The sequence below is a fragment of the Nyctereutes procyonoides genome, unplaced genomic scaffold, assembly GCF_905146905.1.
Source record: "Nyctereutes procyonoides isolate TBG_1078 unplaced genomic scaffold, NYPRO_anot_genome, whole genome shotgun sequence".
Lineage (NCBI taxonomy): Eukaryota > Metazoa > Chordata > Mammalia > Carnivora > Canidae > Nyctereutes > Nyctereutes procyonoides.
In genome coordinates, this window is record NW_026575026.1 from 5,166,274 (window position 1) to 5,178,906 (window position 12,633).

The 12,633-nt window shown below is 37.9% G+C and overlaps 1 protein-coding gene across 1 annotated transcript in view; it reads right to left on the reverse strand.

Annotated features, from left to right (window-relative positions):
• The window catches only part of TMEM232 (transmembrane protein 232), a gene marked incomplete at its 5' end in the record, with an annotated part of 204,195 nt that overhangs the window by 114,574 nt on the left and 76,988 nt on the right, over window positions 1–12,633 (reverse strand). The window contains one exon of the mRNA XM_055315253.1: window positions 3,545–3,789. Coding sequence (XP_055171228.1) covers window positions 3,545–3,789 — 245 coding nt within the window. The remainder of the gene's footprint in view (window positions 1–3,544; window positions 3,790–12,633) is intronic.

Below are 12,633 nucleotides of genomic sequence, written 5' to 3' on the forward strand. Positions count from 1 at the left end.
TGAGCCAACTATGCAGCATCAGAGACAAAGTTTCAGGTCAGAACTTTCCCAGTCTTTGCAGATGTGCAAAAATCAGTTATTTGTCAGTTTACAGGGATTCAAGGCCTAAGCTTAGAAAATATGTTTATGAGAAACTTCAGAAGCAAACAGTAGATGTGGGAACTGGTTTTTGAAAATTTGGCCTTCAGAGTTCTCAATCCTTAGCCTTAAGGTAAATTTATGGTATTTTTAATAACAGAGAAAAGGAAAATACTATGCTTTGAAGTAGAAGAATTATATGCCTGGTTTTTTGGCTGCCATTTTAGGATATAGTAAGAGAACCATAATGATTGTTTTTTTTAATGCTGAGGGACAAAAAAACATGCATCCAATAGCATGCCCCACTAACTTAAAGCAAACCCCTGCCCCCCAAAAAGACAATATAAAGTAGAAAAACAATGAATTTCCTTTTGAAATTTTTCAAAAAAGAAAGAAGTCAGATCTGCAAATCACTCAGAGTAAAATATCTGTTTATCAACATACAAAAGGCTGAATTCTTGGTTTCAAAGAAACAGGCTGAAAACACAAGTGAAGAAAAATATTTCTGGAAAAAAATTATAGGTCATGAGATGTAGCTGATGCTTCATCAGTAAGGAAGCTCCATTTTCTCCTTAATAGTAAATTTTCAGATTTTCACACCGAAATAAGTACACTTTAGGGCTCCAGGGCAATAATGAACCCTATTCTCCCAAGTTCCCTGTCCCCCTACACATCCTGCGGGGGGGCTACTTGTGGGGGGCTCCTTGCCCCCCGACACTCCAGGTATTTTAATGGCATGGATCTCAAAAAATGAAAAATCATTTTTTCAAGATTAATGATGAAAGATGGTCATCAGTGGACTGTAGGCTCTGATGGGAAGCTTAAGTCACCAATCCTTCAAAACCTACAGGACTGTGAGTCATAACCTCACCCCACTATTCTTTTGTCTCATTTTCCTCTGCCTTTGCATATTCGCCTCCCCCCCTCAACCCTCGCCCCCATCGCCCCATTGGTAACTGGCTCTAGCAGACCTCTTCTCAGTCGGTCTCTCATCTTTCCTGCTGCTCATAACACCTATTTCTCTCTTCTGGGGTTTAAGATTGGTTGATTGATTTGAGAGAGGGAGAGAGGATGTGCACGCACGAGAGAGGATCTGGAGCAGAGTCATTCACACTGGGCTGGATCCCACACCCTGGAGGCTGTGCCCTGAGCCAAAACCAAGAATCAGAGGCTTGACCCGCTGAGCTACTTGCCAACATGTCTCCTCTTCTCTCTCTCTCTGCTTTTCCTTTGTGTCCCGGCAGGAACCATTCATCTCCATCCGCCTTTTATTCCTTTACTATTTTATTGACCCTTTCCCCTATTTCCTTCATCTTCTCTTACCAATATCCAGTTTCTTCTGTTTTTCGTTTTCTATCTTTTCCTTTAACTGACCATAATGAGAAGCCAAAGTCACTTGTTCAAAGTCCCCTCTCTGGTCCCAGATGGATTTTCTCCCATGTCTTTGGTCCTTGAGAATGTATGGAATACATTTGGGGATCCTAAAGTAAATCTCAATACCCCTGATATTTGAAGCTGGCATTTTCATTGTACTTTGATATATTGCAACCTAACAAATATTTATAGTATATGCTGAAGAATATTTTTATATTTATAGTATATGCTGAAGAATAAGTATATGCTATAGTATATGCTGAAGAATATTTTTATGATATTTATTTCTTTCAACGAGACTCCCAAAGTCCAGGCTGTGAGATCCTTCAATTCAAATGTATATGTCCTCCTCACTGATTTTAGAATTCTGGAAAAAATGCTCAAGACTATGTCAGAACTCCTCTCAAGCATTTGTCTATTTTTCTGTGGACCGTTTATGTATACAAAAGCCAAGCCTGCCCACTGGCCTTATTTCATCCAGTTATTATACCTCCAATAGAGTCTGCCTTTGGGTAGCAAAAGTCTCATAATTTTGGAGCACAAGTAATGAATTAGACAACGCTGAATTTGAATCTAAAAGCTGGTTCATTGGGAAAATAATATAAAATGAATAAAACACTAATTAAGAAGAATAAAAGGGACAAAATGCAAATACACAAAATGAGAATTGGTTGAGGAAGAAAATAAACAGAAACAGAAGAATCTTAATATACTACTTTGGTCTTGTGGCCAAATAAATTCTGACAAATGAGGTAATATTCAAAGAGCATAATCTGCTAAAATTGACTAAAGAAGATAGAGAAATATCTAAAGAGAATAACGTTCAGGATTGATACTCCATGTGTTTTAATGGCATGGATCTCAAACAGTAATAACTGAATTTAGCTCTACTGTGCATTCTGGCTGAATCGGCCTTGCCAATAGCCATTTAAAAATAGAAAAATTTGACAAAGAGCTACCCTAAGAAGAGGCATTAGGTACCAAACCTTGAATGAGTAGATATTCCAAATTATTGAAATTCTTTTAATTCTTTTAGATTAGTAAATACTTGCAAAGCTAAGTAAAAAAGATACAAACTCAATAGAAAAATGTGCAAAAGGAATAGTTGATTCCCATATAAACAAAGGCTCTTAACAAATGAAAGTTATTTAAACCACTCACCTTAAGAAAACTATATTTAGAAACCACATTTCACTTTTCAGATTATTAAAGCCCAAAAGTTTGTCAACAGCCCCTATTGGAAAGACTAGAGAAACAAGTACTCCCAGATATCGCTGGTGGGGATATAAATGTGCAAAATTCCTCTGAAAGACAATTTGGAAATATCTACCAAAATTATAAAGGCATATTCAGAAATCACACTTCCAAGAATTTATCCCACAGGCACTCTTCCACATGTATAAAAAGACAGATGACCGAAGGTTAAATTCTGTGATAGTACATAGTAGTAGACAATCTAAAACAACCCAGATGCAGGCCAATAGGAAGCCGATTTAATCAGTTACTGATTAAATAAACTATGGTACATCCATACTAAGAAAAACATTGTAATAGATTAAAAAAATGATGAGAAAATTCTCTATATACTGGCATGAAAAAAAATCTAAGAAATGAAGTTAAATAAAAAATGTAAGATGCCACATGGTATATTTAGTATGCTAACTTTCATGTAAAAATGGAGAGAAAATGTAAAATATTCTTATAATTTATTTTGTTTTTACTTTATAGACCCTGAAAGGATACACAAGCAATTAATGGTAGGGACAGATAGGGGTAGACTGGGCAAATGAAGGTTGGTAACTGGAGGGAGGCTTTCACCATATTAGAACATTGATTATATATTTTATATACAATATATATATATACACACACATATATATATATATTTCTTTTTTCTTAAACACAGGAAATAGTTGCTTAGAAGAGAGTGCTTGCCTATGCTACAAGAGCTACAAGTTGTTGAAGCCAAGATTCGAATTGGAAATGAGAAACTGAGTTAAATAACGTGGCATAGGATTATTTATAATTTGTGTGACTTTGAAATGCAGGGTATTAGAATAACAGGACTATTTTGAATAATGCTTCACTTTACCTTACAGTAACACGTAGAACTCTCTTCTTCACGGAATCCTTCTTTTTCAGATATTTCACCAAATCCTGTTTTTTCGATGGTCCTTTCAAAGGAAGAAGGTGGGCATCGGCAGAAGAGAAGAACAGTTTGGAAAGAGCACTGGCAATTCTCCAGCCTACATATTTAGAGAAAATTTCATCCCCAACATCTGATGAGACTTTTGTACTAGGATTAGTGAAGGGGTCAGTTGGGTCATTTAACTCAGCCTGTTGAAAGAAAAGAAAAAGGAATCAGTTGAAATAAATAGATGAGAGGGAAAATGATAGATTTTTAAATACAAGAAAAATGTATATTCATCTTCTCTAATGTTGCATTTTTTTAAGATTTTATTTATTTATTAATGAGACACAGAAAAGGAGAGAGAGGGAGAGAGAGGGAGAGAGAGAGAGAGAGAGAGAGAGAGAGAGAGAGAGAGAGAGAGAAAGAGACATAAGCAGGCTCCATGCAGGGAGCCCAATGCAGGACTCGATCCCAGGACTCCAGAATCAGGCCCTGGGCCGAAGGCAGGCACTAAACCGCTGGGCCACCCAGGGATCCCCTCTAATGTTGCATTCTTCTTGCTAAATAAAAATAACCTTTATAAGGAAAAAAGCAGATTCCCCAAAATTATAAGTTTTTAATGAAATAAAGAATTAAGCCTGAACAAAACTCATCTTGAAATTTCAAAAACTTTAAAATCCTTTTTAAAAAGGAAATTTATTGAGGGAGAGAGAAAGCACTGGTAGGGGGAGAAAAAAAGGGGGGGAAGAGAGGGAAAGAGAATCCCAAGCAGACTTTGCACTAAGCACAAGGCCCACTGCCAGGCTTCATCTCACACCTGAGCTGAAACCAAGAGTCAGACTGTACCTGGTTGGACTGTGCCACCCAGGCACCCCTTAATTATATAATTTCTATTTTAAATTTGTATGGTTCTCACATATGAATTTCATACTTAGAGTATTTATTAGGAAATTAAGCAATTGGTTGAAGTAATGTACAGGTTTCATTAAATCAAAATTTCTCTGTGCATCATCTAAACTTTGAAGCCAAAAAATGTCTATTGAACACAACTTGTGCTAAGCAAAAAAAAAGGGGGGGCTTTGTATTTGGCTCACATTGAAGATGTTCTAAGACTCAGACTTAAATTTAATATGTTCTAATCTTTAAAAAAAAACCTAACAAAAAAATTCCTCAATATTTAAGTAATTTTGTTAGGAAAGAGCTATTTTCTGAAATTTCCTTTTTATGTTCAATGTCCATGACTGATTTTTTTAAATTATTTGAGAGAAGAGAGTGAGTGAGAGAGAGAGAGAATGGTGGTTCAAGTGGGGGAGAGGAGCAGAGGGAGGGGGAGAGGCAGGTTCCCCCCTGAGCAGGGAGCCCGATGCAGGACTCGACCCCAGGACCCTGAGATCATGATGTGACCCGAAGGCAGATGCTTAAGGAACAGAGCCACCCAGGCACCCCATCAGGACTTATTTTTCATTACATCTTCTCTTGAAATGGCTACAGGCATGTTTTTTCCTGCTAGAATTGGTAGTGATAAATTAAGATGTAAGTTCCAAAAGCTCACGTGTCACATTTTTTTTTAATGTTCACAATATGTTCATGTTAGGAACTCTTTCTTGTAAATAAATTGGATGCTGTCTCCTTTCATTAAGATCTTTACGTTTTTCTATTCAATATTACCCATCTTCAGGCAGTTTATACCAATCACTCAAGATTCACTTTTTTTTTGTGCCTCTTGATCATATGGTTAGAAAATTAAGGAACAGAAAATGTTTTTCTGCATATGAACATCCAACTTAAACTTTTTAAGATTCCAAGAACAGGTGTGGCTCAATCAAATTACTGTTTGATGACTGACCATTGCATTATTTAGACAAAATTATAGTGGGGGAAAAATGAGAGCAATCTCATGATAAAAACTGAAAAAATATGAAGGGTTAAAGCAATGAAAAAAATAGCAAAAGGCAGGTAAGTGGGGAGGACTGTGAAAGCTCTGGGGGTGGGAAAGAGAAAAATGCAAAAAACATGTAGGTTTATAGTATATAGTCAAAAAAACAATTATTTTAAACTATTCCCAGTTATTGCATATCTTGATTATTTACTAGGTTGAAATCACAGAGCATTCAATGTGAAGAAATTAAACTGTATAGGACACTTCGTAGCTGCTGTGACTTTAAGGAAATTAATGCCTCAAAGCCTGCAGGTTTAGCTGTTACAAGGTAATTACAGTCCCTGTAGGTTTTTAGCCATTTCGATTTATTTACAGTTTGTGTTCAATACAAATCCATTCCAGAACATGAGAAGTTACTGTGAATAAAGGCATAAATACCCAAACACAATACATAACCCAAAATAGATGCACGACATTCAGGTAGGAAACAAAAGGTCAGGTTCAATCACACACTCAGTAGCTGGAGATCTGCTGAATGTGGGTTCCTGGGGAGATGGCTAACGATTAAAAAAAAATGACCTTAGTTATCAAGACTACCGCGGAGATAGTAGACACTGGAACACGTAAGCATCAGTGTGCGACCATGGGAACAAAAGACTTTAAGGAATATCTATTTTTAAAAGGTTTCTGTGCCTCGAGGCAGCTGTGAAAGACTTACTTTCCAGAATTCAGCCCGCGTTAGGCTTCGGGCCAGGCTCTTTCTAAAAATATTGACTGATAAAAGAAAGCGTTCCAAATGAGGCTATTCTGATTCATAGAGTTTCTTCAAAAAGTATTTACAAAAAAAGCACAAGAATTATTCCACACTTCACTTCCCAAATACTTGACTTACCGTTTGATTCACATATTTGCCTTAATTTCAAGGCGAGTCGATTTTACCTTCAAAACAGATCATCTTCTAAATTCTAAAAAGTATTCAGCATATGCAGAAATAAAGAGCATTTTGAAATTAGTGGAGGTCAGTGCACTTTTTTGGAATCATTTTATCTACGTGAACCGGACGCTTTTGTTGCCCAGGAAGGGGTGGTATCAATCCTGGGTCTCGGCACCAAAAAAAAAAAAAAAAGAAAGAAAGAAAGAAGCAAAGAAAGAAACAAAGAAAGAAAGAAAAGAAAGAGGTGATAAAGATTAAAGCAAAGTTAACCCATTATGCTTGGATTTGAGGTAGACTTAGTCCATCCCAATTGTCTGGTACACGACAGTTACTACAGAAAAAAGGCCAATGCGATGTCCAATCCAGAGCCTAAAAGCCAAGAGTTCAGTTCTCGAGAAAAAGTGAGAGCCTAACGACGTAAAGCTGCATCCAGAGCATCTTGGTCTTAAATGCGCCCAGCTGAAGCATCAGGGCATCACGGCCACACCTGGGAGCACCTGCCAACGTACCATATATAGAAGCTTACAAGCTCTGTGTGTTCTCTTACGGCCCTGCCGAACCAAATGAAACCTGAATCTCTTCCCCATCTCATCCTTTCTCTCTAGAGAAGACAAAATCTACTCTCGTTTTTAAGGTAGGATTCCAGGTGCCTTGTACTTCTTAAACCACATTTAAGAAAATCATCTTCACTAATTTTGGATGTTGTTTCCCTTCATCTTGTACTTGCAACTCCAGCAGATTTAATATTGGGATTCACCATTTAGTCAAACGCTTCACCTGCTCTCCAAACCATTCAATTTTGGGATCCTCCATATTTTCTGTGTCAATAAAATAAGGTACGGAATTAGCAGATTCAATGAACACCTGTTTCTTCCTCCTTGCACTGGAGGTCTACACACTATCTGGATAGAATTTATTTTTTAAATCTTTTTTAAAGATTGTTATTTATTCATGAGAGACACAGAGACAGAGGTAGAGACACAGGCCGAGGGAGAAGCAGGCTCCATGCAGGGAATCCAATGTGGAACTCGATCCCAGGGCCCTGGGGGTCATGCCTTGAGCCCAAGGCAGGCGCTCAACTGCTGAGCCAGGTGCCCTGGATTGGATTTAGAAAAGAGAACCCCCCCTCATCCATAGGGATGCGTTCCAAGACCCTCAGTGGATGCCTGAAACCATGATAGTACGGAACCCAATATGTATTATGTTTTTCCCTAAAATAGGGTTTAAATTACAAATTAGGCACAGTAAAGATAAAAACTTAACAATAACAAAATGGAACAATTATAACAATATTCCACAATAAAAGATAAGTGAATGTGGCCTCTCTTTGTCTCTCAAAATCTCTCTCTCGTAGTCACCGTTCTTCATGCTATTATGTGAGATGTTAAAACGCCTACGTGATGAGCTGGGAGGTGAAGGACGCCAGTGTGGTGACAGCATTTACATGATTGGCTGGGAGCATCAGCTGCTTCCAGACCCCAGGTGGCCACAGGTAACTAAAACCCCTGACGGAGAAGCCGCTGATAAAGGAGGCCTACCCTATAAATGGGTCTTGGCTTGAGCCTCCTAAGACTAGAGACCCAGGACAGAATAAGACCATAAAGACACAGGCTGTTGACTGCGAGCAGCTAGATTCCGGAGGAGGTACTGGAAAGCATCACAACAGTTGCTTGATTTGAATAAATCTGCTTGAGCAGGAGCCGCACCAGAAGCAGCAGCCCCAGGCTGCATCTGGCCCCCAAAGCTATGCCCAGGCTCCCCTCCTACTTGCACCCATGGGGCAGTCTCATCAGATGCCAGGTGCATGGACAACCTCCAGGCCGGGTCGGCGCAGGCAAGGCAGTCAGGACCCATACAGTTTATCCCGCTTACCTTCCCTGGCTCAATTTTTTATAAGAAGATGTACTTCGAAACCAATAATAATGTGTAGTATTATACAAATACATTGCTATGAGCTCTTCTTCCATTGTAAGAGTGATGGATGAGGGGCACCCGGGTGGCTCAGCCTGTTAAAGACTTGCCTTTGGCTCGGGTCATGATCTCAGGGTCCCAGGACAGAGCCCTGCCTCCAGCTACCTGGTCTGTGGGAGAGTCTGCTTCTCCTTCTCCCTCTGCCCCTTTCCCCACCACCCCACTCCTGCTCGTGCTCACTCTCTCTCAAGTTCTCTAGCTCTCTCTGAAATAAAATCTTTTTTAAAAAAGAGCGATGGATCAATAAATGTGTGAGTAAATGAATAAACCAACAAAAATAATTTTTGGTAAATTTCTGGTAAAATACAGTGTTTCCAGATGCAATGTTACCCTGCATCACAGGACATTACAGGACGCTGATGGTGTTGTCATCATGACTCCTTTGGCTACTCATTGCTTTCTTCCTTCCCTCTAACAGATAAGTTGTAGATCCAGAAGCCAGTTCTTCCAAGAAGCAAAATGAAGGCATTTCTACATCTCCTGGTTCACTGATGGAAAGCCCAGGCAAAGTTCTCTCCCCCATCAGTGTTCAAGGCCTTCAACTAAGGGAAATAGTCTCAAATATCAGTCAAATGCATATTTGCCGTATCTAGAAAAGATTTTGTTTGCTTTCCTGGAGGAAGAACCAGCAAATCATATGAACTTTGCAAATGGATCTGAAACCAGCTGTGGCTTTTCCCTTGATTAGTTGAGAACACAGACTTCAGGAGACGGTACCTCTCTAGGCCTGTGTTGTGTTTAGTTCAGTTCCGTCACGTTTTCCAATCGTGATATGGAGACAATAATAACCACTCTGAGTTTTGTGAGGGTTAACTTAACAGGCGGAGGGAAGCTCAAGTACCCGTTTCTGTCAGGAATTCCTTGAGACTAAGAGCACCAATGCTGTGGCCTTTGCAGGTCGCCCCAGAGAAGACTCACTACAGCCTCTCTGCAAGGCTGAAAACGGTTTTGTTAGATTGTCCCTTTTACACTATTAGCAAATTTGTGAAACAGAATCATGATTAGACTACCACAGTCATCTCTTTTTTAAAGAGTCTTCCTTCTCTCAAAGCCATTATTCTAATGTTATAATCCAGAGACTCAAAAGCCAACTACACATAAATATATATCTATACTTCTTGGAAGTAGACAACATATTAATGACCATTCCTTACATTAAATTCCAAATTCATGAATTTACTACTGCTTAGCCTACCAGTAAAACATGACCTCAAACTCCATTTTTTGACATTATTCATTACTTACATTTTTATCATTTTTGTCCCTATCTTTTAGCAATGCCCATGTAGGCTTTAAAATTCAGAATTTTCCTTATGGTATTATTGAAACTTGACATTTTTTACTAAGAAAAGCCTATTGCTAAATTTTTATGTTAACTTTACTAATCTAGTATTAAAATTGGGAAAGTGGTGTTAAAGAATATTTCTCTCACACACATATTCTAGCCGTGTTGAGGAGAGATGCCCACCCTGCTGTTTTTGTATCAGGCATAATGGTGGTAAAAAACAAAAAACAGAAAACAAACAAACAAAAAACCAACATTCATGTAGGTTAGCAAGAAGATGAACAAATCAGCACAAAGGGAAATTCTCCAAGGCATTATGTTGTAGTAGCAAATGGCAAATAAATAAATAAGAGCCTCTCCAGAGTTTTTAATTTTCTATCAATAATTCAGGAAATGTAACAAACACATCAACATGTAAGCTAGTTCACACTCTGTTTGATATGAAAGAATAAAAAAGAAAGGAACAGGGTGGTAGCCATTGCAGCAGAGTTTACAGCAAATTCTGTTTCTCTCATCTCTCTCTGTTGTGTCTCTACGTCTCCTCAAGTGATCCTAGAGCTGGGAAGATTCAACTTGTTTGCAGGAAAAAAATGATAGTTTTATTCTTTAAATTTCAAAATTTAAATAGAAGTGAGTCACTGGTGGACTCAAAAGATCATTTCCTACAAGAGCTACAAAATCTCACAACTGAGGACAGCATGAGAAACTCCTATTAAAACAGTGATCCTTAGATCATCATCACACATCACTACTTGGGAGCATGTTAGAAATACAGAATTTCAGGGGCACCTGGGTGGCTCAGTGGTTGAGCGTCTGCCTTGGGCGCAGGTTGTGACCCCGGGGTCCCAGGATCGAGTCCTGCTTGGGCCCCCCTGCTGGGAACCTGCTTCTTCCTCTGTGTCTCTGCCTCTCTCTGTGTGCCTTTCACAAATAAATAAAATCTTAAAAAAAAAAAAAAAGAAGAAGAAATCCAATTTTAGGCCCCAGTCCTATATGTCTTAAAGTCTAAGAAGAACTGATGTAGTAGATTAAGAAAAGGGCTAAGAGGGGAATATCTGTCTCTCCAGTTGTGTGATTTTTGCACAAGTTATTTAACGTCTCTGAGCATGCTTCCTTATTCCTAAAACGGGATGATCAAAATATTCTCCTTTATAGTCTTATTAAAAAGGTTAAACACAAAAACTGAATATATTTTCTAGCACGGTATCTGATAGACAAAAACTCTTCAATAAATATTAGTGCCTTGTTCATATTTAATCTTGGAGCGAGGACACAGCAGAGTGGAAATAGCAGAGCCTTTGGGTAAGCTCACTCGTTGAGGTATCCACCACTAGCCACTTATTTAATGTGTTTAGGCTCAGACACTCCCATCTGTGTGGGTGATGGTGGTGGTGGGAGACTTACAGGGTATAGATGAGTTAATATACATAAGACACTTAGCATAGTGAGCCAGGCACACTGTAAGTTCTACAAATAGTTTTGTTCTCTTAAAACAGTGTATCTGTTACATTACACTTCTATCGGTGTTTAAGAGACTGTACTCTTCCAAAAATACATCTCCCTTTCTACACTCAGAGTTTCCATTTATGTCAAAAAAAGAGCCATATGTGGAGGAGGAGAGAGGTAGATACTGAGAGAATAGAGGCTAATAGTGTTGTTTGTTCTATTTTACTGCTTTATAGAGGGCCTTAGGAGTATGGGAATATCATTAAGAATAAAAATAAATTTTAGTTTAAAGATCCCACCATGAGATATGAACCACGAAGTGCGTTACTTGAGGAGTCAAAGGTACTCCAAATAAAGTCACATATTCATTTTAGCTGTACATCTTTCTTTTTGATATTTTAGGTCATATACCAGATGGAAGAAAGCATTTATACATGATGACTTTTCCTAGATGTGCCAACATATGCTGCTGAATTGCCTGTACAGAAGAGCCTTGCTCATTGCAAGTCTCCCTGGAAGTATTTCAAACAAAGCACATCAATTAACATTTGTTTATTATGCCACTATGAGTATATGACAGTTTTTGATTTCTTTCCCAAGTACTCAGGCAACAGTTGGGTTTATATTGAATTTGTCAGATGAAGGGCTCATGTTTAGGGATCTATTTAGAACTGTTTTTCATTTCAAACATGCTATTAAATATTTCACCTCTCCTGTAACCTCCATTAAGCATCAAATTTCATGAACAGATAAAACCCGAATTATAGGTGATAGAATGCTATCATGGATTAAAAAAAGCATGCAAGACATGAGAGATTCCATAATAGAGTCAGTAAAAGATTTGCCAGGGATTAGATAAATTGAGGTATTAAGTACAAAATTTTATTCATTAAATTCAATAGTTTATCATATGAATTGCATATTTATGTTTAAAGGATAATAAGAGAAAATTTCTGCCTAATTCCATCAACATGGAATCCTTCTGAAACAAATCCTTCCCACTGTAATGTATGATGATTTATAATTAAGGCTATGTTTCACTGTGTCAGTGATGTGATGATTACCTCATGTGAGTGAAGGTTCTGGCAACAAGGTGTTAGGAAGAAAAGAATAAACGAAGGCTATCCTATAAACACAGTCATTTGCATTAACTGAAATAAGAGTAGACTACATATTTGATTTTAGATGGAAGCATGTGAGACACAAGCCTTCATCTGTTTTTGTTCTTTTGGGTATCCTCTATTCACACTAAGCAGAGACGGAGCACCTCATGAGTTATTAAAGTTATTAAGTTATTATATAAACTATATATTATATAAATATATATATGAAAATATATATTTTATATATATAAATATATATTTTTATATATATAAATATATATTTAACTCTTGGAGTTAAAAAAAAAAAACTCCTGGAGTTTTAACCACTTGTAAAAGAAATAAAAGAAAGCTTCTGCCCATTTTACACCATAGAACCCGTTGCCTAAAGAAGTATCACAGGCTAGTAATATAAGTGGTTCAGTGGAATTTGGG